General features: G+C 43.4%; 8 protein-coding genes across 8 annotated transcripts; 5 read left to right on the top strand and 3 right to left on the bottom strand.

Moving 5' to 3' along the window:
• Positions 1-239: 239 nt before the first annotated feature.
• Positions 240-1,350, bottom strand: Bfra_001557 (putative arabinogalactan endo beta-galactosidase protein; the record flags this gene model as incomplete). Its single annotated transcript, XM_037331986.1, has 2 exons — positions 240-965; positions 1,027-1,350. The coding sequence occupies 2 exons, from the start codon at positions 1,348-1,350 to the stop codon at positions 240-242; spliced, it is 1,050 nt and encodes a 349-aa protein (XP_037196140.1).
• A 161-nt stretch (positions 1,351-1,511) lies between these two features.
• On the top strand, positions 1,512-1,977 carry Bfra_001556 (uncharacterized protein; the record flags this gene model as incomplete). Its single annotated transcript, XM_037331985.1, has 3 exons — positions 1,512-1,581; positions 1,603-1,661; positions 1,873-1,977. The coding sequence occupies 3 exons, from the start codon at positions 1,512-1,514 to the stop codon at positions 1,975-1,977; spliced, it is 234 nt and encodes a 77-aa protein (XP_037196139.1).
• Positions 1,978-3,321: 1,344 nt separating this feature from the next.
• Positions 3,322-4,760, top strand: Bfra_001555 (uncharacterized protein; the record flags this gene model as incomplete). The annotated part of the gene is made up of 2 exons (XM_037331984.1): positions 3,322-3,850; positions 3,901-4,760. The coding sequence occupies 2 exons, from the start codon at positions 3,322-3,324 to the stop codon at positions 4,758-4,760; spliced, it is 1,389 nt and encodes a 462-aa protein (XP_037196138.1).
• Positions 4,761-5,610: 850 nt separating this feature from the next.
• Bfra_001554 (putative hsp70 family protein) lies at positions 5,611-8,010 on the bottom strand (the record flags this gene model as incomplete). Its single annotated transcript, XM_037331983.1, has 9 exons — positions 5,611-5,831; positions 5,901-6,036; positions 6,088-6,286; positions 6,337-6,443; positions 6,507-6,609; positions 6,741-6,996; positions 7,106-7,220; positions 7,274-7,851; positions 7,899-8,010. 9 exons carry the CDS (start codon positions 8,008-8,010, stop codon positions 5,611-5,613), a joined length of 1,827 nt encoding a protein of 608 aa, XP_037196137.1.
• Positions 8,011-8,381: 371 nt separating this feature from the next.
• On the top strand, positions 8,382-10,181 carry Bfra_001553 (uncharacterized protein; the record flags this gene model as incomplete). Its single annotated transcript, XM_037331982.1, has 3 exons — positions 8,382-9,200; positions 9,299-9,596; positions 9,643-10,181. The coding sequence occupies 3 exons, from the start codon at positions 8,382-8,384 to the stop codon at positions 10,179-10,181; spliced, it is 1,656 nt and encodes a 551-aa protein (XP_037196136.1).
• A 1,714-nt stretch (positions 10,182-11,895) lies between these two features.
• Bfra_001552 (putative dna polymerase gamma protein) lies at positions 11,896-15,388 on the bottom strand (the record flags this gene model as incomplete). The annotated part of the gene is made up of 2 exons (XM_037331981.1): positions 11,896-15,134; positions 15,187-15,388. The coding sequence occupies 2 exons, from the start codon at positions 15,386-15,388 to the stop codon at positions 11,896-11,898; spliced, it is 3,441 nt and encodes a 1,146-aa protein (XP_037196135.1).
• A 1,228-nt stretch (positions 15,389-16,616) lies between these two features.
• Bfra_001551 (putative slx8 protein) lies at positions 16,617-17,905 on the top strand (the record flags this gene model as incomplete). The annotated part of the gene is made up of 2 exons (XM_037331980.1): positions 16,617-17,661; positions 17,709-17,905. 2 exons carry the CDS (start codon positions 16,617-16,619, stop codon positions 17,903-17,905), a joined length of 1,242 nt encoding a protein of 413 aa, XP_037196134.1.
• Positions 17,906-20,480: 2,575 nt separating this feature from the next.
• Positions 20,481-23,109, top strand: Bfra_001550ia (uncharacterized protein; the record flags this gene model as incomplete). The annotated part of the gene is made up of 3 exons (XM_037331979.1): positions 20,481-20,588; positions 20,678-22,456; positions 22,510-23,109. 3 exons carry the CDS (start codon positions 20,481-20,483, stop codon positions 23,107-23,109), a joined length of 2,487 nt encoding a protein of 828 aa, XP_037196133.1.
• Between the last annotated feature and the right edge of the window lie 1,035 nt (positions 23,110-24,144).

The following is a 24,144-nucleotide window of genomic DNA, read 5'->3' as shown; positions in this document are numbered from 1 at the left end:
AATTTGAACTATTTGGATCATTTGGAGCATTCGCATCATGCAGGTCATTGATTTAATTGAGCGCGCTCCACCAAGCATGGTGAAGTTTCATGATCCAAAACGACGGTATACATTCCAGTCAAATGCCGAAGTAAATTTTGTATATACAAATAATAAAGTTCAAGTATATACAACAAATAAATATCCGTATCCCCTTCCTCTTTCTCCCCTCCATTATCTTAGATCCGACGGTTTAAAGTCTAGATGCTAGCAAAAGTCGACAAACTAGATCTAGCAACTCCCTTGGAATCGAAAAGGATAGCATCAGAACAACTGCTTCCCAAAGCCGCATTATTGATCCACGCAGGTTCCCAATAGAAAAGTCCCACTCCACCACTAACTCCCGCGACTATTGCCGCAACATCCTTGATCCAGGTTGTTTGGCCCGCAGCACTAAATGGAATCGATTTTGCATCGGATGGGAAAGTGTAGGCAGGGGATGGACATGCGTATGGCCAGTTGGTTTCGGCGACTACGAGTTGTTTACCCCATGTGGAAGCCATGTTTGTTAAGGAGGTCTTGAGACTTGCGAGGGTGGCGGCGGAGCTGTAGAATGGATAGTAGGATACGCCCATCATGTCGAAATCTGTGGTTAGGAGAGGACCTGCTGCAAGAACGGTTTGGTAGAAGTATTGTTGTTCGCTCCAGGAGTAGCCGTTGTCGAGGTGGATCATGATCTTGGGTATGGTGGTAAGAGTTGAGTCCTTGATACCGGCGGAGGCGGAGTGGAGGAGACTGGCAATGTTGTAGTAGGAAGATGTGGTGCCGATAGGCCAGAGAAGTCCAGCGCGGATCTCATTTCCAATGGAGATTATTGAGGGAGTAATGCCAGCACTGGCAAAGGCATCCGAGACTGCCAAAGTATAATTATAAACTTCCCATGCAAGGTTTCCGACGGTATCGGTAGGCCAGCCAGAAGGGATCGCCTGGTGAGAAGAAGTTAGTCTTGATGCTCGAGGAAATGGTATGAGTAGCAGATTTGTTTACCTGATGACTTGGATCGGCCCATGTATCACTGAAATGTAAATCGAGGTAGATGCTCAATCCAGCAGCCTTGGCACGTTTTGCAAGAGCCAAGTTGTAGGCCAAATTGTATTGGCCACTGGAAGGGTTGACCCATATTCTTTGTCTCACAGTGTTGACACCTGAAGCTTTCAGAATAGTCTCGAGGGCTTGTGTAGTGCCAGCGGTATTTTTGTAGGTGTAACCACTCTGCTCCTCAACAGTGACGGACGACCAGTCGACTCCTTTGTAAGTAAGAGCAGCGAAGACTTGTGGCGCAAAGGCCAATACGGAATAGAAAAACTTCATGATTGAGAATGTGCAGAAAGAAGTGGATGCAAAAGAATGTAGAAGGATATCCTTTCTTCTTTCATGGGAGATCTCTCCAGAAGATATATAAACTGAGCTTCAAGTGATCACTATTTAGCCGACTTGATCAACATTTCCGTAGCCGAAGTACACTTGCGGTAATGAACAGGACGCTCTCGAATGTGCGTAGTGGATATTTGCGTCTCCACACCGAGGGCGGTACCGTCATTAGTCTGTGAGATGGATTGACAGGGAAGCAGGTTCAAGAATGGCCTCCGGAGAACGCTCAATCCAGTCCAGTTCCCAATCCCGTATGTCAGGCAGGTGTGGTACTACGGCATTTTATCCTTTGAAAGGTGATTGTTCATCTGACTTCTCCCTGAGCAGCATACCTAGTCCTTCATCTGACTGATTTGTGGCTTCAATGTAACGGCGTTCATCTTCTGACCTGGCGCTCTCCTCGACACTCGTTGAGGGGTATTACTACATTACAGTATTATCCATGACTACTAGGTCCAAAAGATTTCATTTAACTCAAACTCCTGTGTTTGTGGAAGACGGTTCCAGATCTATTCATGTTCCACCAAGGCGGAGTGGCCAAGTTTTCCAGCTAGGAAGTCATTCTGACAGGAATGTGAACCATAAAAATCTGGGGAAACTTCAACATGGGTTGTACTCCCATCCCATCAATTAGAAACGACAATAACAAGACGAAACGTGTTTGCCCCACAAAGTTCATAAGCCGTGCAAGGATTATTGTTGCCTTATGCGTGAGTCGGAGAAAGTTTCTTACCCCCTTGATTTTACTTGCCTTTTGTTTTCGGTTGCATACTTCCTTCTTTATTCTTTTCTTTCTTTCCATTCATTTTTTTCTTCTTCCAATTCTGTCCGCCATCGTTCAGTAAGTCAGCATAATAATGCGCGCGAATGGATGATTTCTCCAAAAATTATCAGATCGGATCCCGAGAAGATCAGATGACGGTCTAATTCTTTTGCTAGATCAGTCGGCTCCAGACATTCCCCCGTCTTCACGTAGGAGGTATGGCAACGGAAATTTTATTTTCCATTTCGAAATTCTAAACAAGGAATCAAAGAAACTAAAAGTCTTCCAAAAGTTTACACATCACGAGGGTTTCCACTTGATCCCTTTCCCGCTCTCCCGAGGTACCGATTGTCTATCCCACTCTTGCACTCTTCAATCTTGTTTGCCAGTCGCGCCAGTAAACGCTCCCACTCGGCCAAGAATAGCCCGGACGTCATCGATGCATTGCTACTTTGGGATTTAACTTTCCAATAATATTTATTGGCGTCTACCAAAAGCTTGGTGGTGATCGATGGTCAGGTGTCAGGTACCATCTTCCACAGGAGTTCCTCCGAGATGTACCAGAAGCCATATTCGGTGTCCTCCGGTCCGAGCCGCCATCAGCATGGTCCACACAAAGTTGGTGATTGGGATTGGACAAGGCGCTACATCCTTCCCATAGAAATAGCTGTATAGTTATGCCAGCTCTGAAAACCTCATAGCACATTGGTTTTCTGGCAATTTCCTGGGGTCGTATCTCATTATCTCAAATTCCCATATCATGAAAACTGAATCGATTTCTAGCCCGTGATTCTGGGTTCCAAATATCAGTAGCTCGAATACTTTGATAATCCCCTTTCCAAATATTTCAAAGATAAATCATGCTTCAATGCTAAACTATACTGAAAACGTCAGAGGCGGGCTGATGAACTATCCATTGGAATGTTGTCAATTCATCCAAGTACGATTGAAAAATGAAACAAAGACTTCTCTTTAATGACTGTTCCCACTTGGTGGCTTCGTGAACAATCAAAGGGATTCCCCCCCTATGTTGTTCAGAATGAGTTCCCTAACAGAGAGTGCTTAAGGTAGTTGAGGAATTACACAATCACATCTATCATAATCAACGCAATAACAATACTGAAGGAAATCATCAACATAAACTCAAAATGGAGGAAGTAATTGAAAAATTGACAAAAGAGAGGGATTATTACGACGCTATGGCTAAATACAACATGGAAGATATTATAAGACTCGCAGGGGAACGCGACATACTGTCAGAGGAGTTACGTAAATTTCGCGTACAATCTTCTTCTCCTAGAAAGGCATTGGGACAATTTAGCAACATCTGGGATGATAGTTTGTGGGACAGTGATAGTTTCAATAGATTTGAATTGTTGAGGGCGGATATTTTCAGCTGGAGTAAGAGAGAAGTAAAAGAGCTCTCTCATTTAGATGATATCCAGGACCGCGACCGTGAATTATTTTTCGGAGAAGCAGCGAAAGTAGTCCTTCTGGATGGATCGGATAAGCAGGAATTTCCAAACAGTCTTCGGGGACGTCGTAGAACATTGCTACATGTTCTTGGCGCTCTGCTTACCCATCATTTATATGCGACTGTCTTTTCCGATCCTTTCTTCTTCTTGGGTGAAGAAACATCACAAATCCTCAATGATATCATGTCGTTGGGCAACAGTTGTAGGTTTTTTCGATTCAATTGTTGATTACATAAAATTAATCATGCATAGGGAATCTGGGTCATGCCCAACGTTGGCGTGGGGACACCTTAAGACTGATCCATCCACTACATAAGACTCCAGATGAAACAATGGTCAAATCAGAAACAAATAAGCTGTTGCGCAACGCAGCAGTCTCCGGAGCCACAAAATTTATGCGGAGTCCCGCGAAATATATTATGAACAATAACCCGGATGCACTCCAGGGACTTGAGGGTTTGTATATCAAGGCCGCTGAGCACGCGTACCTAATTTGGTGTAGGAGACCAATGATAAAGCTCCTTGACTCCACTAGCTTCTTGGGCCAGCCATATGATCCTCACAATAGCGAAATGGTATTACACCGTACGGTCGCTAGCGGTGGCGGTATCGAGCCACAGGGACAGCCAATATCTTTGGTTACATCGCCTGCGATCCTAAGATATGGGCTTCGCGTGGCAGATGATGGTATATATGAAGAGAGATGGTGGCATGAGGTGTACGGGTATCAACGTGCATGTGTGTGGGTTCATCTTCCTAGGCCTGAGGAACTTGACAGTGATGAGGAAGACTTCACACCAATGGCTCTGTCTCCCCCACCCGAACAATTGAAAGACTTGAAGCCAGTAACTTTTCCTCGCCGAAGTGATTTGAGCGTAGAAGATCTAGGTGAAAGAATGCTTAAGCGTTTCGATAGAGTGACTTTGCTTGACCTCGTCAAACCCTACCTAGACGACCTCGCTGAACAGCTAAGGCCTGTGCTAGAAGGGCTACGCGAGGAAATAGCGCAACGAATTGAAGAGCGCGACGAAATGGAAAAGCAAAGAGACGAGTTCAGAAGCAAGTACCGCGAGGCTCTTCAATCAATAGAGCGCCTCAAATCTGGGATGTGATTTAACTGTCAATTACAAAATGTATTGCCCGTTGATATCTGGATGTCAGTCCAACAATTTGGGTGTTTCTTTTTTGTCATGTTCTAAATTGGTATTCCCAATACCATGTTCCAATTTTGTTCATTCCTCGGTTTTTTTCAAGGGGCACGTTTGTGCAATGCTTATTATCAATTGAGCGAACGATAATCATGTACACAGCCGAATAAATACTCATCAATACTATTGAGTATAGGGTTACTGATAGATAAACAATAATTATGATTGTTTTATGTCGTTTTTCAAAGTTGAAATCATTATTAATTGATATTAGTTTGATATGATTCAGGTAATATTTCGACTATATATTGCTCCTTGTTTCATTGAAAATGCCTGCAGTTGATGTCAGCTTGATATTAGTTGTCATGTTTAGATTATATGGTCTCATCTACTTCATATATCATCTCATGTGCTAAGTGCTTACGGATATTCTGATAATTGTAAAGTTAAGCAGAGGTAATATATCCTACTCTTTGCCCAGTCCTGATATTCGCGTCCTAACGGTCAATTCAGATCCGTATCCTTACCGAAAAGATAGCTAGAATAAGCCAGCCGATACACAGGCAGTTGTTGTCGTTCTTAGGACAAAGCACGATAATTTATTCGCAATTGAAACGAGTGATACACGGAGACACACAATTGAAATGTTTCTCATTCTTCATTGTTGACGTTGACTAAAATCAAAAACTGAAAACCCAAATTCTATTCAAAGCATCTGCACTCAAACTCTTGAAACCTCGCTCGTTTGCTATCTCCTTCTCATTATCAATCTCGACAATCTAGGACTATTGATGATGATTCTACCATCGGCACTTCAATGTTCAGGAAATTTGATAGTGGTGTCGGATACCACTCGACCACCAACAGCGAGCCGGAATTTCAGATTGGCTCCTCTGTCACGAAATATAACTTGGATCTGAAAATGGAATTCATGAACCATCTTGTCAAGGCGCTGATTGAATCTGGAATTGCTGTCCATGCCAAAGTTGAAATCTGCGGGGAAGCTGTAAGGTATTCTGCCAACGCTCTTGGCGCCTGTTTTACCGATTAGTATCGTGGACTCTGTCAAGTCAATATATATCTAGTAAGGGGCCATGAACTTACGTGGATCGTCCATCCTATTAGGCTGTTGATCTCCTTCGCATGAATAAAGTTCAATCGTGGACTTTACAGGCTTTCCAGGGTTGTAGGGGGACGAACAACCTTCTGAATGGAACGATCTCTCAACTATCACATCGCCCTATAAGAATTAGAATTACTGTCATCGTATGTATTTTGAGAGCCTTCTTACTTTTGAAACACACCATATTGCTCGGCCTGCACAATACTTTTGATTTGAGTAGTCATCGATGTATGAGTACTTTTCCTCATCGATAAATTCCCGGAAGACACGGCTGATTCGGAAACCGTAATGCCGACGAACATACTTAATGCAAGGCGCAAGTTCTTCCAGCGCTCGAATTCCCGCACCTCTTAAAACTGCGAGCTCACTATTTAACAGATTAGATGCATTGAGCCACCAGAGTATCAAGATACTCACAGGTTCACAGGGCATAGAAGCTCGATGTTTCCATTTGAAACACACCACAACAATAACTTGCTGTATAGATACTTCGAAGCTCCCATTCCACCCACAAGAGCTATGCGCTTCATGGGAGTTAGACAATTAAACTGATTACCTAGATGTGACAAGATCAAGTAGAAACTTACATGAATTTTTGCTTTCCTTTGGTACTTTGCTTGGTCGACCTGCTTTCGAACTAGTTTGATTACTCGATCGACGATTGGATCGAACACGGATTTCATGTCTTCACTGAGAAGATGTCAGAAGCTTGCGATAATGTATGCACAAGACCGCCAAGTCTAATCCTTACTCATAGTCTGAGCTTGAAGTGGAAAACTATAACGATAGGGATTCACGCTTGCAAATCGGGGTCGACTTACGGTGATAGGAAGATAACATTATCTTCTCTGTCATATTGATGCGAGCTTGGTAGATCGAGGTACAGCGGACCTAGTTCTACGGTGCCAGCTTCCTCCATGTTGCGACCGAAGCCTTTCTTAAGCACCTCCCAATTGTTCATCAGAACGCTTCCCGGACCCTTTCTCGAATATGGGATGCTGTCGAAATCATTGCCGAAATGATCAGATAAGAGATCGTGGAGGTGACGATCAATGTAGGTAGAGCCACATTTTCCACCTACGATGTCAATATTTAGCTGTGCATTTGCTGTGAAGTAGATGCCATCCCTTGTACAAGAGACGGCCTAAATGAACAAATGACCTGTCCAGTGAGTGCATGTACTGACCTGTTCCAATGCAAAGTTCTTCAAAAGTCAACTTCGGCGCAACCGAAGTGACTGTGTATGTGGTAATATCGACAGTTCCTCCCCCACAATCGCATATCAAGACATTATCACCGCGCTAGAAATTTAATCAACATGTAATTAACCATTTGAAATGCTGCAATAGCTTACCTGCACAGCATTGAGAGTTCCTGGTGCAGCAAGCTCTTTCAAAGTTGCAATCGCTGCCGCTTCCGGTTCCACAATTGTGTGTACCTGATCCATTGGATTTGTTGCAAATCCAGCCTTCCTGGCAGCGTTCAAGGTAGCATGCTTTGCCTCATCAGACCAGATGGCTGGCAAAGTAATCCAGCAGTCTATTGGTGACATTTTGAAGACGTCTGTGCCAAGCGTCCTTTCTGCATACCCAGCAAATTCAACATACAACGCATGGAGAAAGTCCTCACAGACACCATTGCAGTTCCGATGTGATGGCAAGTGCATCATTCCTTCATCGATGACTGTCTTTGAGATTATATCGTCGTCCTCGCCAAAGATAGAACTCTTGTCCAGAAGGAGCTTCGTCCAAGAACATGACGTCTGTTTTGGGTCCACGTCAAAGCCCCATTGGTCTGATTTTAGTCTCGGATTTTCTCTCGCGTATGCAATCCTGGATGGGACCTTCTTCATTTCGGTTTTGTGATCGGCGTGCAAATACAGAATTTTAAGTTCATCGCTATTTTTCTGAGTGCTAAGGACATAAATAATGCCTAGACATGTATGAGCAAGGAGGGAAGAATCTGGTCGTGATACACACCTGAAAAAGTAGTTCCATAATCTATGGCAACAATGATTTTATGACGTGGCGGTAAGCCTGTAGCAACTGCTTTGTTGGGACCCGAAATATTACTCGAAATTTGGGATGACATTATGTGAGTCTTGCGCTGGCGTTGGTATTGCGTTGATATGGTAGTTCAGGATGTCTGATGCACTCATTTCTGGGGGGATTGAGAGCAAACTTATTAATTTATACCGACGCGTAAATTTTCCACAAATGATTGATCTGGCATATTTAAAAACAGAGAGTTCCAGAGCTTGCCACGCACAGGGGAATATCTCTGAAGGCCGCATACTATGAAACAATTTTACTGCTACCTTGACTGTCGGCGAAAATTTCACACAACCCGTCGAATTGTATCGGTAATCCTAATTTGAAAGGAACTGTACTGAAATAGTCTGATTGCCATAAACGCTACACTTGTTCCTCAAGTTTTTCACTTAAAAGAGGAAATCGCAAAATATGGGACTTCAAGCTAGTTTTCACCATTTCATCTTCAAACTGAAGAGTGAAAATCGAAAAGATTACATTTACCCCAAATGGAGGAAGATATCATGCCATGAAAAGCGACAGAACAGTTCTTGGTCGTTCAGGAAATCCTCAATTTCTAGCAGGGCGCGACTGATGACCGCCCGCTTCAAACTCCACACTACCTGTCCTTCCAAATACAGAATTAAGGATGGAGAACTTTCCGTGGCAGATCATGTAGAAGATTTGTGCGTTGGGTTCACAGAGGCAATGGGTCCTTGTTCAGAAGTTCCTTCGGATAAAACTTCCCCGTATCAGACCACATCTTCGATCTCTACGAACTCAGGAAACAGGCCTCCTGCACCTGTATCCATGGGTCATGGTTCCTCGCCATTCGTTGAGGTTGACAGGCATACAAGCGTTGGAAAATGCGACTCTATCATGGCGGATGTCCGTTCTATACATGCTACACATTCCGGCAAGCCTCAAGGAAATTTGCCATCTACCCTGAATTCTCAAATCACTCCCCAATCATCCCCCACCAATAACGTCATGGATCAAAATAGGGTCCAAACTTCACCAACAAGCGTTCTACCTAGAGAGCCATTGCCGAACGCGATTTACATTTCAAACTCAACCCGGTCTTATGATTTTCCCATGACTATTGGCCGAACTGTGAAACGATTGGAAGATGAGGTGCACCGGAGTTATGAAGAACTTCGAACATTGAAGAAGGAGATAGCCGGTCTAAGGGACAAAGAGTCAGAATTGCAGCAAAGAAATCAGCGTGATAGAGAAGAATGCAGTAGAGCGGTATGTGCTCTTCAAGAGATGGCCTTCAAGCCATGGAGAGCGGGGCATGGCACCCTGCTGACCATGATGCCGTCGCCCTTGAAATTTTCGCACTCCAGGCAGCAATGAGTGGATGGATACGGGTTGCAACCAGGGGCGACTCTCGGCTCGATAATTTATCTAAGGTATTTCAAGGAGAAGATCAGGCCAAAGACGCATTGAGGGAAGAGCTGTCGAAAGTGATGATCTTCAGAAACGATATGCTGCCTGAAGGACTCCCTCAGAAAAGGGCCAAAAAATTCTTGCTCGAAGCGCTTCTTGCTCACCATGTCTTTACGAATGTTTTCTCGTCGCCATTCTCTTTTCTCGGAGATGAGTCAACGAGCTTGGATTCTATTTATAGAGCGGGATTATCATGTATGCACACTCATTTTCTATTCAACGAGCTAGCTAACGTAGACAGGGAGCGTCGCAGATGCCAACAAATGGCGCTCTGATACACTGAGGCTGTTGTTCCCGGAGGCTTCGGAAAATGATAAAGCTGAGGCTGTCAGACTCAAGATACCACCTTTACTTGATGATAGAGCGAAAATTCAAGCAGATAACTTCTTCAAAAGCCCTGCTCGGTGCTTCTTCGATGCAACCCCAGAGCTAACGGTCGGTCTCCAAAAGATATACCAGCGGGCCGCTGGTCTAGCCTACCATCTCTGGACTCGACGATCAATGCTCAAAATAGTCACGCGCAAGGACTTGAACTCTTTCTTCCACATTCGTGACCGACAGATGGCTCTCCACACTAGCGTGCAAGAAGATATCGAAAATAAGCTAACAGGCCAACTTATTAGTCTGGTGATTTACCCCGGTGTTGTGGCCTATGGCTTGGACGAGTGTGTGGATTATGAAACTCCACGACCGTGGATGCCAGCGAAAGTTTGGTTGCACAAGCCTTTGTCGGAAAAGTCACAAGTACCAGTTGGGCAGGATTCGGCGATGAAAGAATAGGGTAAAATGCTTTGGGATTTTATTAGAGAGTGCACATTTAATGAAAAAGGCTCTGCCCTGAGGGTACTCACTTCTGATTCAGGTTCGGACGAGAGTGGAAATTTGAAATTAGGCATAGGATTATTGTAGCTAGTGTACTTCCCTAAAAAATAAGCTGTGTGCCTGAACCATGCTTTGGAATTTGAAATGACTGAGTACAGGAATATTTGTATGTGGAATTTTGTCTGTTATCAAACAATCGTGTACCTTAAAGGGGGGGCACAATGGCTCTAAAATTACGCATGCAGTCGCATAACCCCAAAATTGATGTCATGCTTTGGGGCCTTTTGATATTAAACGAGTCTGGAGAGAAACAAGAGGGTTCTTACCCATTCAGCAGTGATTGAAAGTAACTAATGAGAAAAAGAGAAAAAGATAACATGATTCTACAAATCAAGCTCTGAACCAGCCTGTATAATGTAAGCCAGAATATACGTAACTACAAAATCCATGAAACTTACTTAATAATATACTGTTCATACCTACTCATCACTAGGAACATCCTCACAGCCCAAAACCATCTACAAGTATGTACAAATCCTTCACATCCTCCATCTCCATCATTTCCATCATTCACACTATTCGCATCCATCCCAGGAACCGAAACTTCCTTTCTTATATCTCCAATTCTAGCACTATATTCATAAATGCATGTATACCCTCAATCAAGCGAACCAGCGCTAGAATCTCTCAAAGGACATTCCAGTACAGTCTCCAACCCCTTCATTATCACCAGCCTCTTCTCATAGCCGCGATAACATTTTCTATGCATCCGTATTCCTCCTGTTCATCTACAATCAAATCGCCATATAAAGCCCAAATCCCACCATTCCACCATCTCTCCAATCCATCATCTCACCACCACAAAATTCCTCCTCTCGCCTTCCTAGCTCCTCAGCTTCAACTACCCGAATACATCTTCAATCCTCATCACTGCACTCTGCTCTCGAAAATATCACTGCGCTCCAGTTTCCGGTCCCCAATCCCCATCACCATGACCGTCGCCGTCGCCATCACCATTCCCATCACAACCAAGCGACCAACCAAGAACCTCCGCCCCTTAACCTACTTATCGACTCACCCACCTACCTATTCACCTAGTCAACTCACCTACATAATTCACCCATTACTCAGCAGTCGAGACCAAACAAACGAAGGATGCTCTATCATTTTCATTTTCATCTTCATCTTCATCTTCCTTCAAAAAGCAAAGGAAAGAAGAAAAAGGAAGAAAAAGGAAGAAAAAGGAAGAAAAAGAAGTGTGAGAGAAAAGAGAGAGAATTTAACAACTCCTACATTTTATTTATCAACTACACACACATACATACATACATACATACATACATACAAATATTTTGCTCCATTTCTAATCCATCCATCCCTCCATCCATGCACCCGATAAATCCTAACCACTCCACTCTAAGAGAAGCGAGTAAATCAATCCATCGTATCGTAAAATACAAACCAATGCCCCTAATATAATCCAAGGACCTCCCTCTTTCCCTCCTAACCGACTAAACTCCTATCTCCCCAGTATCCGAGTACCAAAAGCACGTTACCAAATACACGCGCCAAATAAAAGAAAGCCAAGTAAGAAAAAACAGCCTCAAGATACAGTTACACGGTCCAAATCTATCCATATATCCATATATCCAGTAAACCAAGAATCTAGAATCTAGAATCTAACCCCCGCGCCACTTCTCGTCCCCGCTACTTTTCCCTTAACATCCCAAGCCCAATTCTTCCCCTTAGCAGCATCGAATGCCCTACCCACTCTCAAGGCATCACTAACCATTATCGGTTCTTCCAATAAATGAGCATATGTATGATACGGCACGGAATTATTGCTTGAAACCTTCGGTTTCGTTGGTGCATCTTTTTCCTTTAATTTTCTCTTCTCCTTTATGATGTCTTTGAGCTCTTGATCGTCAGCAGTGATTTGTGCTTTGAGGAACATCAAGTCTGTAGATTTCTGAAGGGATTCCATGACTGGGATACGGTGTTCGTAGGCAATGTCAGAGAGATTTGGAGGGTCTGTGGAGATGATGGATGGGTCGAGATGAGCGGTGGGTTGAAGAAGAAGTTGTTGGATATCTATCGATTCGCCATGAGGTATTGCAGTCTTATGTGAAGGTGTGATGCAATCCATGTCGACTTCTTTTCTTAAAACGCGATCAATATCGACTGCGGAAAAATAGGCGCAGGACTGTGGTAGATCGTTAATTCCCATTTGTTGGGAAAACATAGCTCGAGTCCAGAGATTCGATACTTGTAATGCTAACGCAGCACGATATTTATCTTCCTCTTTAACTAAATATCTGATTTCATCATGAACAGTTATAGCTAGACGGGCATTAATATTGTAGAGACGAATGATGTAATCCATGGAAATGATGAGAAGGTGCAAATAATCTACACCGGAGGATTGAATTGCCCAATTGATACGTGATGTCATAAAACCACCTTTGGAAACGAAACATGCCATCAGGGCTTCTGTTATTCCTGCACCTAGAACCGGAGTGCGTGGCCTTTCTTGCTCTGCAAATTCTTCCAACTTGTTGAAAACAAAACTTTCGGTTCCTCCACGCCAAAAAGGTCCTGGATAAAGAATCTTTCGGCTAGTTTTGACACCTTTGGTAGCCTTATAAAGGTTCCCAGCTGTGTGTGAGGTTTCAGCTTCCGAGAGACTAGGATTGAATTGCCGAAGTAGAGTTGAGGCGAACTTCAAACCAGCTCCATAAATTCGACCATAGTTGAAGACCTTGGCATCATTACGAGTAATACCGAGGATGCCAGCTGTGCGAGAATGGAGATCCGTACCTGCTGCTTTGGTACCCTCTAAAGTCATAAACCCGACAGCATTACCTCCATGCAATTTGAATTGGGCATCTCCAACAAGACTAGCGATCCATAACTCTTCAGAATCCACATCTGCACCAACAAAGCAATAACCAGGTGGAGCCTTTATCATTGACTTTAGTTCTGAACCAACACGGTTCGCTTTGGCATTACTTGCTGTAAGCCATGTGTTTTCCACTGCTCTTCGGGTCACGGTCCCCATGGGAATGATTTGTGGTAAAATATAGCCCATTTCCAATTCGGATTCCGATGTTGCAGGCCCCTTTGCTCCATCTTTCTCATAGACAGTCATTTGAGACTGTATCCGATTTCTTGCACTTATCCAATAAGAACAAGAAGCATTCATCTCAAGGGCTTCCTTTGCATATGAATACTCGGACGAAAGAATACCTTTGTCAAAGTATTGCACATAACTTTTCGCCATCGGATTTCCACATTTAGCCAATGGACCATCCTTGTGCGGGATTTTAAAGTAAGCAGCGGATGTATCGTCTCGCAGAGCCACATCAGCCTCTTCGAATGCATTGCATTCTTGCATTTGTTTCTGTTTATAGTTGTGAGCCTCTTCGATAGGAACTCTAAAAGTCCAGCCATATTTGTCGGACCACACTAATGGATACCCATCCCAAGCCAAACGTAGAAGCAATGGTGCGATTCGAGTACGGACTGATAAATTAATGGGACCAGTAACTTTCGGGTAAAGGTCTTTATACCACTGAGGCATACCAGGCATCTTCTGTCTTTTAGCTGGTCTTGGTGGATCCTTTTTTGTTTTACCCTTCACCATTTTGACCTCTTGAATAGACCAATCGAGTTGTTTTAGCCAAGGGTCATCCTTCCATAACTCAGGATCATCTTTAATCTCTAACGCTTTATTTTTCAAAGCAAGGAGTCGTTCTTGTACTGCATCAGACAACTTGTGATAAGTAGCTTCGGCGTTAGCGACATAAGATTCCCACGACCTATCAATTGGAAGTATAACCGATGAGAGATGTCTCAATGCTGCAAAGCTGACTGGATGTGGGCATGTCTCGACAAAATTGGGAAACACTCTTTTGTAAACTCTATGGGTAATGTCAACATCCGCTGCACAATAATGAAGAAGTTCATCCAATTTCGCCATGATTCCTTCGCGATCACATTCACCAAATGCATCTCTCGCTGCTTTGTCGATTGTGACATTGAGATGAAATTTTGCAACATCTCTCAATGAATTGACGGAGCTTCTGCCTATCCATAACTCCGCCTCTTCCTCTTCCGAAATAGACTTGTGTCCTAGCAAAGCTGCCAATTCCGCACTGTCGGTCTCTCCAGCGATCTTTTCACGTAATTCTCGATCCTTTCGATGTTTCATCCAAGTCGGTCTTTGACGTGAACACATTCCATTGACAGCAACATGTAATGACATAGTATCCAAGAAATAGTTCTTCGATTGATTGATGTCGTATTCCTCGGCTACCCTGGCTCGATCATAACCAATATTATGGCCCACGACAATTCGTGGTTTCTTTGCATCTCCGAGGGGTATCAATTGACGATCATTGTCAGTCTCCCCCAACAGCCATGGCGATAACCAAGAATACCAATTTGTAGGACTAACGGCACACGCCATCACAGCAAATGAACTCTGTTTCCACATCACTTCCGTATCAAAACATAACATTTCTTCATCTGGCGCAAGTATCTTCTCCGGCGTGCCGTCGCCACTATATTTCGTCCATCCACTTTGATGTGACCATTTCAACGGCCGAGGGGGAGTTTCCGTCTTAACAAATTGCTTCGCATATGTCATGTATGGTTCGGAAGCATCTACGCCTAATTTGTAGAAATGCTTATCGAGTGTATCACCTTGTAGCTCGGGAAGATCGAAAGATATTGGAGGAGTATTGTCCGTATTCTTCCCAAGCAGTTCGTGTCTCTGCAGATGATCTTTTGAAAGATCTACGAGCTCCTGAGAGGGAGGCGATTGGATGTCCTTGAATACTTGATCGTATATATGAGTACTTATTTGTTGAATTCCTATCTCATTGTATCGAGGTTGTTCTAGGTCTTCTACTTTTTGCTTAGCGGATGTTTAGATTAATTGATGAAGTTTTATTCTACATACTCGATTGATCTCCTACATTGACCGACACTTGCACTGGCTCTTGTGCCAAACCATGTGCTAATCCACCTGATTCTGTGGCATATGTTCGCCATCGCGCAACAGATATCGAGGTACCTTGAGATTTGTGTGCTTGATATTTTGCAAGACGAAAGAAGCTTGCGCCTGGTCTACTTGCACGACCAAGGCGGAACGAAAGAAGCATAATATGAAAGAAAATCTTATTCAATCATTATCTTGACCACTTTACATACTTTTAGTAGGTAGATAGGTACTGATATCAAAATCTCAAGGAAACACGAAATGAAACGAATTTAGTGACAAGTGACGTCCTTTACAAGCCTCCAAAAGTGTAAGGGCTAATTTTTTTTCTCGGGCGGGGGTGGCCAATTGATGATAAGGATAGGCAAGGCTTTGATGAACAGCCTCGTGTGGCTTTACGAGGCTGATAGGAATTGTTCTCTTACTTCTTATATACCCCAGGTAATTCCCTACAAACACAAGGCTGACAATGCATCAGTCTCTCGCTGACTAATACACCGACAAAAGTTCCTTATCGATAACTCGACAACTTCCAAGCTCCTTTCGCTCCCGAGGATCTCTTCTCTTCTTTATCTGACCAGTTATCCATACTGTAATTACTGAGTACCGGGAGATAAGACAGAAATTCGGGATTTTATTTTATATTCATCGTTAGCCATAACTTTTCCATGGGCAGCAATATTATTCTGCGTCTCTTTCTTTCTTTCCTTCTTTCCTTCTTTCCGTTCGTATGAAACTCTATACTTTCCTTCGGGTTTTGCCATTGCTACTCACTTGATTTTGATAGTGTAACATTCATTAAACTAATAAACGGAATTCATCATAGACACACACACAAGTACAAACACTACTCAGCTATTAATACTGCACAGCGCCCAGTTCTTGCGTGAATTGGATTTGTCGCTCGTCCGAAGTATAAGGGGAAAACAAAACCACCACCTCCACCACCACAACGACAACAACATCGACAGCAAAGCAACCCATTTGATTTCCAACCTCACTCTCCCTCTCCCTCTCCCTCTCCCTCTCCCTCTTCCTCTCGCTGTCACTCATCAGCCTCACGCCAGATCCCTTGAAACTTTGTTGCGGTTAGACGGAATATAGACTACCTACTACTTACCATACTCTACAATTAACTAGATACCTAAGGACGGTACTCGATTCTCCTTTCTATCTTTTGACTTCAGACCTTTCTATACCTATCTTCCTAGGTACTTTCTATACTGTCAATACTCTCTCATTCTATTTCACATCGCACAAAAGTTGGCACATTGATTGGCTTTCATTGTTTATTTTATGTATGAATGAGATGAGAAACTAATATTGTACCGTACTTGAATCTACGGACTGCTCATGCTATCATCTTTCAGTAATTTTACATCCATTCCAAAATGACCTCAGGCTATCCATATCCACCCCATTACCATAACGACAACAACAGAAATCCAAATCCAAATTCGGCATCGACTCCCAACTCAAACTCACACAACCGTTCACTATGGAACAACGAATCTTTGGCTGGTAGAGGAGAGGAAATCGAATCTCTAACTTTGCCTCCAATTAGTCGGCCAAATCCCGAGACTAGATTGGAGCTACCTGCAATATCATCATCACCACTTTTTGTATCGGATTCCCGTACGGGACAAACACAGCCAGAACAATCCTCCCATAGTCTCAATTCAAGGAGCAATGCATCGGCAATGATACTTGGAGCCGTATCCGCTTCTACCGCAACAGCAACAAATTCAAATTCAGAACCTAGTGAAAACAGTACAAAACGCCCTCGGAGCTCATCTCCCCCCGATCTTTTTTCTTTTGATCCTTTCGACGAAACCATCCGGTATCGATCACCACCTCCACTACCACCATCAAACCAAAACTCACGACCATCCTCACAACCAGGAAGAGGGTCTTCCTTTTATGACGACGACGCAGAGGCCTTGACAAATTTCGACTGGGATACCTTTCTTTCGCAAGACAACGAAAACGACGAAGAGATTGACGATCCATTTGCATCGCCACCACAAATGCCTAGTCGAGCTTCTGATAGTTACGGTGTAGTTGATCTTACTGATTCATCACCAGCTATGGTTCCCCCACCAGAAAGACGCAGAGCTCTTAGCGGCACCAGTTTACGCCCAGCTACACTCACTAAACCAAAATCCCCAAAACGACGAAAGTCAGGTCTCTCAAAGTCTACATCTGCGAAACGTCGCAAGCTTTCACCATCACCAACAAAACCCGAGGAAGACGTCGAAGTGGTTGATCTCGCGGAGAATTCAAATTTAGAAGAGTATGAAGCTGCAAAAGCGAAAAGACAAGAAGACTTGATCAAACAACAAAACCAAGATGAAGCAACGAAACCGGTCAAATTGGTGGAGTTCCAGTGTATCATATGTATGGATAATCCGACGGATCTGACGGTAACACATTGTGGTATGTTTTCCACAACGTTATTTTCTAGCACTTCTAATATCATATAGGCCATCTCTTCTGTTCTGAGTGTCTTCACTCAGCATTACACGCAGGGAACAACGGCAGGAAATCATGCCCGGTTTGTCGAACTTCAATTAGCACCACGAGCCTGCCCGGTCGAAAGCCACCTAAGAATGGTACATTTCCTATAGCGATCAAGTTAATGACGGCGAACAAAATGGGAAAGAAACCCAAGAGGAATTGATGGCTTCGTTAAAAGAGGTCTGGGGGTATACTATATCAGGGGTTCATTAAATGGACAGCTTCTGTGAATGGATTCATAGTAAAGATCATGGCGTTATGGGCTGGACTGGGATGGACTGGACTGACAAGATACCACATCTGGAAATTGGGGCTTCAACACTTTGTACAATGGCAAGCTGGGGCGGATCAGATAAATATCACTTCTATGATTTTTGTGTGTGCACAATAGCATTATACGAAGATAGATTGGGGGTAGCTGATAGATCTCACCATATTTATAACACAATGCAATACTTCCTGCATTAAAATACAAGATATCAAGGAAAATATTGCCCTTTTCAGGTTTTGTTTCCGGGACCGATCATTTATTCATGATGCAATAATGCTATTTGGTGCTATCAATTGTGAAGTTAGTGAAAAAGAGCATCACACACAAAGAGCTCTCAATCTGCATACACTCTCATTTCATCATACAGTAGGTTATGTATCGTCTGTGTGATTAACAGCTAGGTGCTGTCTTTATCTGAACACTCAATCTCTCGATGAGGACCTCTAACATGCACCTACCTATACATTGCAAGGAAGCTACATTCATCTGTTTGAAATGACGATATCTAATGCCTCATAATTGGATGCATCAAAACACTCTACAGTAACTAAGTCCTTGAATCCCATATCATTTTCGTTGACTATCATCACATGCTTCTCATCATGACACTACGTCAATTCTATCTACTCTACATGTCATTTGTACCTAAACTAGAGCAACAACATGGTGCAGAGGCAGAGGCACGCATCAAGATTGCGACCCCTCTCTTCGATCTTCATATCATACATACTTGAAACACTCCATCAACTCAACTGCTTAGAACTAGTATACTTTTCATAGATTCTCCAGTCCTCGTGGGTACCCGGGCAAACTGGGGAAATCAACCAACAACCAAATGACTGACGTGGGCAATGAATACTCGTCCAAGTACGGAGTGTTACTCTATGTTTACTTGGGTTACCTCCTCATTTCCACATCTCACGAACTATACCGAGCCAACAGAAGAGCCAACACTTGTGGTGTTCATGTGATGTTCATGTCTTATCATGTATTATCATGTCATGTCAACGCTGGATTCGAGCATCGAGATACCGAGGTTCGGAAGCGTGATAGGAGTTTCGAAACACAGCTACTGATTAGCTTAGCGATGGTGACCATTTGTTGTGTTGGTCGTTCCTTAATCTCGCGAGTCACTTGTACAAGCTCTCGAAGGGGGTCTGGGGTACTTATTCGAATTCTCTTGTTCATTGGCACTCGATGCTGTACGATGTGAGAGTGCGATGAATCCATGATGTACTCCGGAGTCCGTACACACTCTGTAGCATGTACCAGGGGCAAACAAACGGTACGGGGAGCAGTCGATCCGTATCGCAACCATTACGCAGGTTTGCAGCCCGCCTCTCTCACCGTTATTTGAGGGATCCGATGCCATCTCCATAATTAAGCCAAAGCCTAACCGAGCTAACCTAACGAGCCAGCAATAAGCTGCAGCGAAGATTCTTCAGCTGCAGCTAATCAAGCTTCAACATACTTTGTACAGGACCGTACAGGACTAGTCAATAAAGTACAGCAAATTCATGCATTTGGGCGGGTTCTCACCTCGAAACGATGGATAATTTTGTCCATTTACCGGATTTTTCCAATGATGACTCCTCGTTGACTCCTCATTGACTCTTCATTATTATTCACATCACCCAATTCTTACCACCAAACCGGTCAAATGTCAAAATCGAGTTATGTAGGTAAGCAAATTCTCCACTCCAAGGTTTTTTAACGGAGTAGACTCTCGTGTTTCATCGTGAGGCGAGAAGTTTCGCTGGCAAGTTTTCGATGGTTGATCCGCTTACTTTTTGCTTTGCAGAGTCCTTTTTTTGCTTGTGAATTTCATTTGCGGAATGTTGATGATAGGAACCACGTCAGGTGAAAATGGGAACATTCTCAAGCGTCCCCATTCTTATCGAATGAAATCCAAGCCCTGTTTTCCGATGTGAAAAGGAAAAAGAGATGGAGTTGGATATTATTAAAAATGGAATTGTTTAGAATTCTACCGCATTTGTTTGGATACTCGATAAGCTCAATCGTTGTGAAGTGGGAATATGAATATATTCCAGCGCATATCTTTCCTTTTCTTGTGCTTGCAGATTGTTCAAGCTTCATATCTTCATATCTTTGATATTTTTCATATTCAAGTGTGAGAAGTGTGTTCATATATCGTCAGTATTATTACATATTGAAGAGCTGCACGCACTACGCCTTTATATTCTTAACTTTTTCCCTGCATTTCCTTACCGATACTCTTCCCCCCGCCCCCTCGGTTTTATTCTAGCTGCTGGACAGCTTGGTTAGTTGGTTACTTTTGCCACTATCACATTATCAACACCGCTTTTTGGTCTCGTACCTATTTTTAACTTGGCGGAAAGGCGGAAAGGTATTCATGTCCTGTTGTAATATATTCAACTGTCTGCCTTCTTCTTCCAAAGTTCTTCGAAAGTCGAGTGGTAAAGCGAAGCTTTCCAATTCTTCAGATATGAGGAACGACGATAATTTGGCTTATGGTACGATGGATACCGATCAGCCTCAGACTGGTACTGCTACCAGTGAACGAACTGAGAGACCAAAGAATGATAGGAGAAAAGTAAGTTTGGTACCCCTCGTTCACCAATTTTTTACATCACCTCTTCGACTAAACTATCATTTCCGATGCAAATATTAACAGATCACCAGACAACTTACACTTTCCCCATCAAAATCATGCCCTCACCAAAATCTGCAACTACAGCCAGCACCAATCTTACTCCGGAATTCACAGAATTCGATACCCAGGCTTACTACAATGAATCTCTCGATTACAACTACATTTCCTCCCGATTCGCCTTCTCCCTTGGTTTAAAACCAGATGCCGATCGCGAAGCCAAACCACGGTCAAAATCTGTATCGAAACCAAAAATCCCTTTTAAACCAAAGCATCTAGCAAGATCTCAAACCGCACCAGTTGCTGAATTTAAACCCCTTCAAAGATCAAGGACAGAACCGCTTTCACGAAGAATCTTCTCGCCTTTAGGTAGAGAAGGTATTATAGAAGATACACCTCCTTCTACATCTACAACTCCAGCTCTTCCACCTAGAATCCCACCCAGAAGAACTTCCACAACTGCTACTCTCGTACCTTCAAATGCTCAAGCTCCTCCCATTTTCTCTCTCTTGGAACCGACGCCGGAAGCAATCGCAAGATCGAATTTAACTAGTCCATTATTTCCAGATGCTAATCTAAATCCTTTTTCGCCAAGACCGGGAGCCACTTTTGGGGCGATGGTTGTTGACACGCCACCGAGAACACCACAGAGACCTCAAGTATTGCATACACAAACGGAGGGCAATCCTAGCATTTTCGAAGCACTAAACTCACATCCTGTGATACCATCCATTACAAATATTCCGATAATTCAGACTGAAGAACCGGAAGGGATGTCGGAAGAGCCAGAAGGTGCGTCTTCTGAAACGGAACGAGAACGTGATCTCGAAGGAATGGGAACCGGTACTGGAATCGGAATGGGTTTTGGAATAGGAGAAGAAATTCGTGGTCGAGAGATTTCAGATCCAGATTCCATGACGGGTGATCTAACACTTCATTGGAAATCTTCTCCTCTATCACGTTATACCCAACGAACCGTTTTCTGGATTGTTCCCAATGCGAAATTTGATCTCGTGTTTGGACACGATGAAACGGATTTCAATATTCCCATCCAAAACCCACCAAAGTGGGGTTTGAGTAATTGGGGAATTGGACAGGGGAGAGGGAGAAGAGGAGAAAGGAATCAATTCCGAGAGGGAATTAGGAGGGGAGTTCTAAAGCAAGTAGAGGAACAAAGTACCTTTTCGTTACTGTATAGTGCGACGAATTTGATGGATGCGTGGTTGAGACCACCTTATCAAATTAATGGAAGAGCCCATTCGCAACATTCGGATTCAAAGCCGTTGCTCTCGAATGGAGATGAAAGTGGAGGCATTCATGAAATAGCATTTACGTTACCAGAATTGGAATATCAACTCAGGAATGAGTTGAAGTGTACGGATGAACGGAGACGCAAACACGAGGGGAAGAGAGCAGTTAATATCTGGGATGTTAGGGCTGGAAAGGCTGTTTTGGCTGAGCAGGCCAAGGGCGCTAGTGGAGAGATTAGAAAGTTGGTGGGAGCTGTAGTAAAGGATGTTAGGGAGAATGGGGGAAAGAAAGTCGCGGAAAGTGGGAATAAGACTTTGGTTGGGAGAGCTCCTCGTGAGGAACCGGAAGTGGAAACTGCACATGATAAATTTGTTCATGTGGAGATTCCTGTTTCCGCAACTCCTGCTCCCGTTGTCTCGAATGAAGATTTTACAGTGGTCAGCAAACCACAAGCAGAGTCTTCTCCCACTACCTCTCCCCTCCTCCCCGTCGTCGCTCCCCTCCCCAACCCCAAACTTTCGATCTCTCCCCCACCACCGCCAATGATACCGCAAATCAAAGTCCCAGCTCCTCTCTCCGTGTCGAATTCACAGATGCGCAATTGCAAGCACAGATCCAAGCGCAAATGGAACGAGAGATGGAACGTGAAATGGAGCAGGAAATGGAACGTGAAATGCAGGCGCAAATTGAAGCTGAGATGAACGCTCAAGCCCAACCTCAATCTCCATCTCACGACGAGGTAAGAGATGAAGTGAGAGATTTGCCACCAGCGCTTCCTCCCCGTCCTAAGAGATTCGAAAGATCTTCAACTTTTGATTTCGGATCTGTAGACGCAAAGGATGAGCAGCCTAGACGTCTAGCCCGATCCTCAACTTTTGATTCTCCAGCTTCTTTCACAGCTTTGCGAAAATCAGATCGTGATATCCATGCTTCTATCTCGGCGCTTCGTTCGGCTCATAATGACGATGAGGATGACGAGGAAAATGAAGCGATGTCTGAGATTATGGTTTCGCGAATCCCGGTTCGTGAGTTAGTTTTGGAGGAGGAAGTCGAGTTTAGTGTTCTCCCGGATCGAAGTTTCGGGACGCTGAAAGAGAGGTTTGAGATGATGTGGCAGGGAGAGGATGAGAGAGTGCATTCTGAGAGGAAGATCTGGAGAGGGAAGTTTAGAGGGGTTTTGGGAGAGCTGTGTAGAGTTGTTGCGGAGAAGTGAGGTGAGATGGGAAATTGAGAACGAGAGCAAAGGGAAATGAGAGTCGAGAAGGAAGTCGCTCAGTGTGTTTGTGTGTTTGTTATATGAACACGATTCTCTACTCGGTCTGGAATGTTGTGCGGGGCGGGTGGAGAGAGGGGATCCACTTTGACAGCGAAGCTATGAGGATGTGGAATTGTGATGCGGGGGCTTGGCGGATTGGGATAGGATGGGATGGAGTTTCTTTTTTTTGTTTGGTTCTCTTTGCTCATGGATTTGTGGTTGGTTTATACTCCGTGGTTAGCTTTCACTCGCTTTGTTACCCATTTGTTTGTTTGTTTGTTTTTTGCGTGGATGGGTTGGCCTGCTTGGGTTTGCTGAGTTCATACATCTATATATCTATATCATGGGAATTGCGGGATGGGTCTTGAGGAATGGATAGGTGTTTTTTGGTGTTTTTTGGGCTTTGATTGTTTGGTTGTTTGAAAGGGACTTGTGGGTTGCATTGATGGATGGTGGATGGAATGTTTTTCTTTGTTTGATGGAGGGACGGGATGAGATTGATGAAATTGGGATGAGATTGATGATGGGATATGAGATGAGATTGATGAGTTGATATACCTATACCTATAGCTATAGTCTGTATGAGAAATGATATACAAGATTCTATACAACCTTGACACATCTTTACAACTTTGACAACATGTATAAATCGCAAGAAGTGATTGATATCAATGTATGATTTGTATATGTATAACATACATCCATACAAAGTAAGAAGAATTAACAATACTAGGTAAGTAGATAGTCAAAGAATATAAGAAAGAGATCTATCTATCTATCTAGCTATCTCCTTATAAGAAAATATAAGAGGATATGATGATATATCATATATCATATCTCTTTCGAGTATTTATCATCTCCTTGTATTATATCCTCTATGTCCTATGTATCCTCATGTTTTTATGTTTTCTTATATCATATCCTCAACATTCTTTCTATTCTTTCTATTTATTTATTAACAAATTATCTTGAAGTAGTTAATAGAATTTTTCT

Source organism: Botrytis fragariae (assembly GCF_013461495.1).
Source record: "Botrytis fragariae strain BVB16 chromosome Unknown tig00000006, whole genome shotgun sequence".
NCBI classification, from domain to species: domain Eukaryota; kingdom Fungi; phylum Ascomycota; class Leotiomycetes; order Helotiales; family Sclerotiniaceae; genus Botrytis; species Botrytis fragariae.
This window is presented reverse-complemented; position numbering and strand designations above follow the sequence as displayed.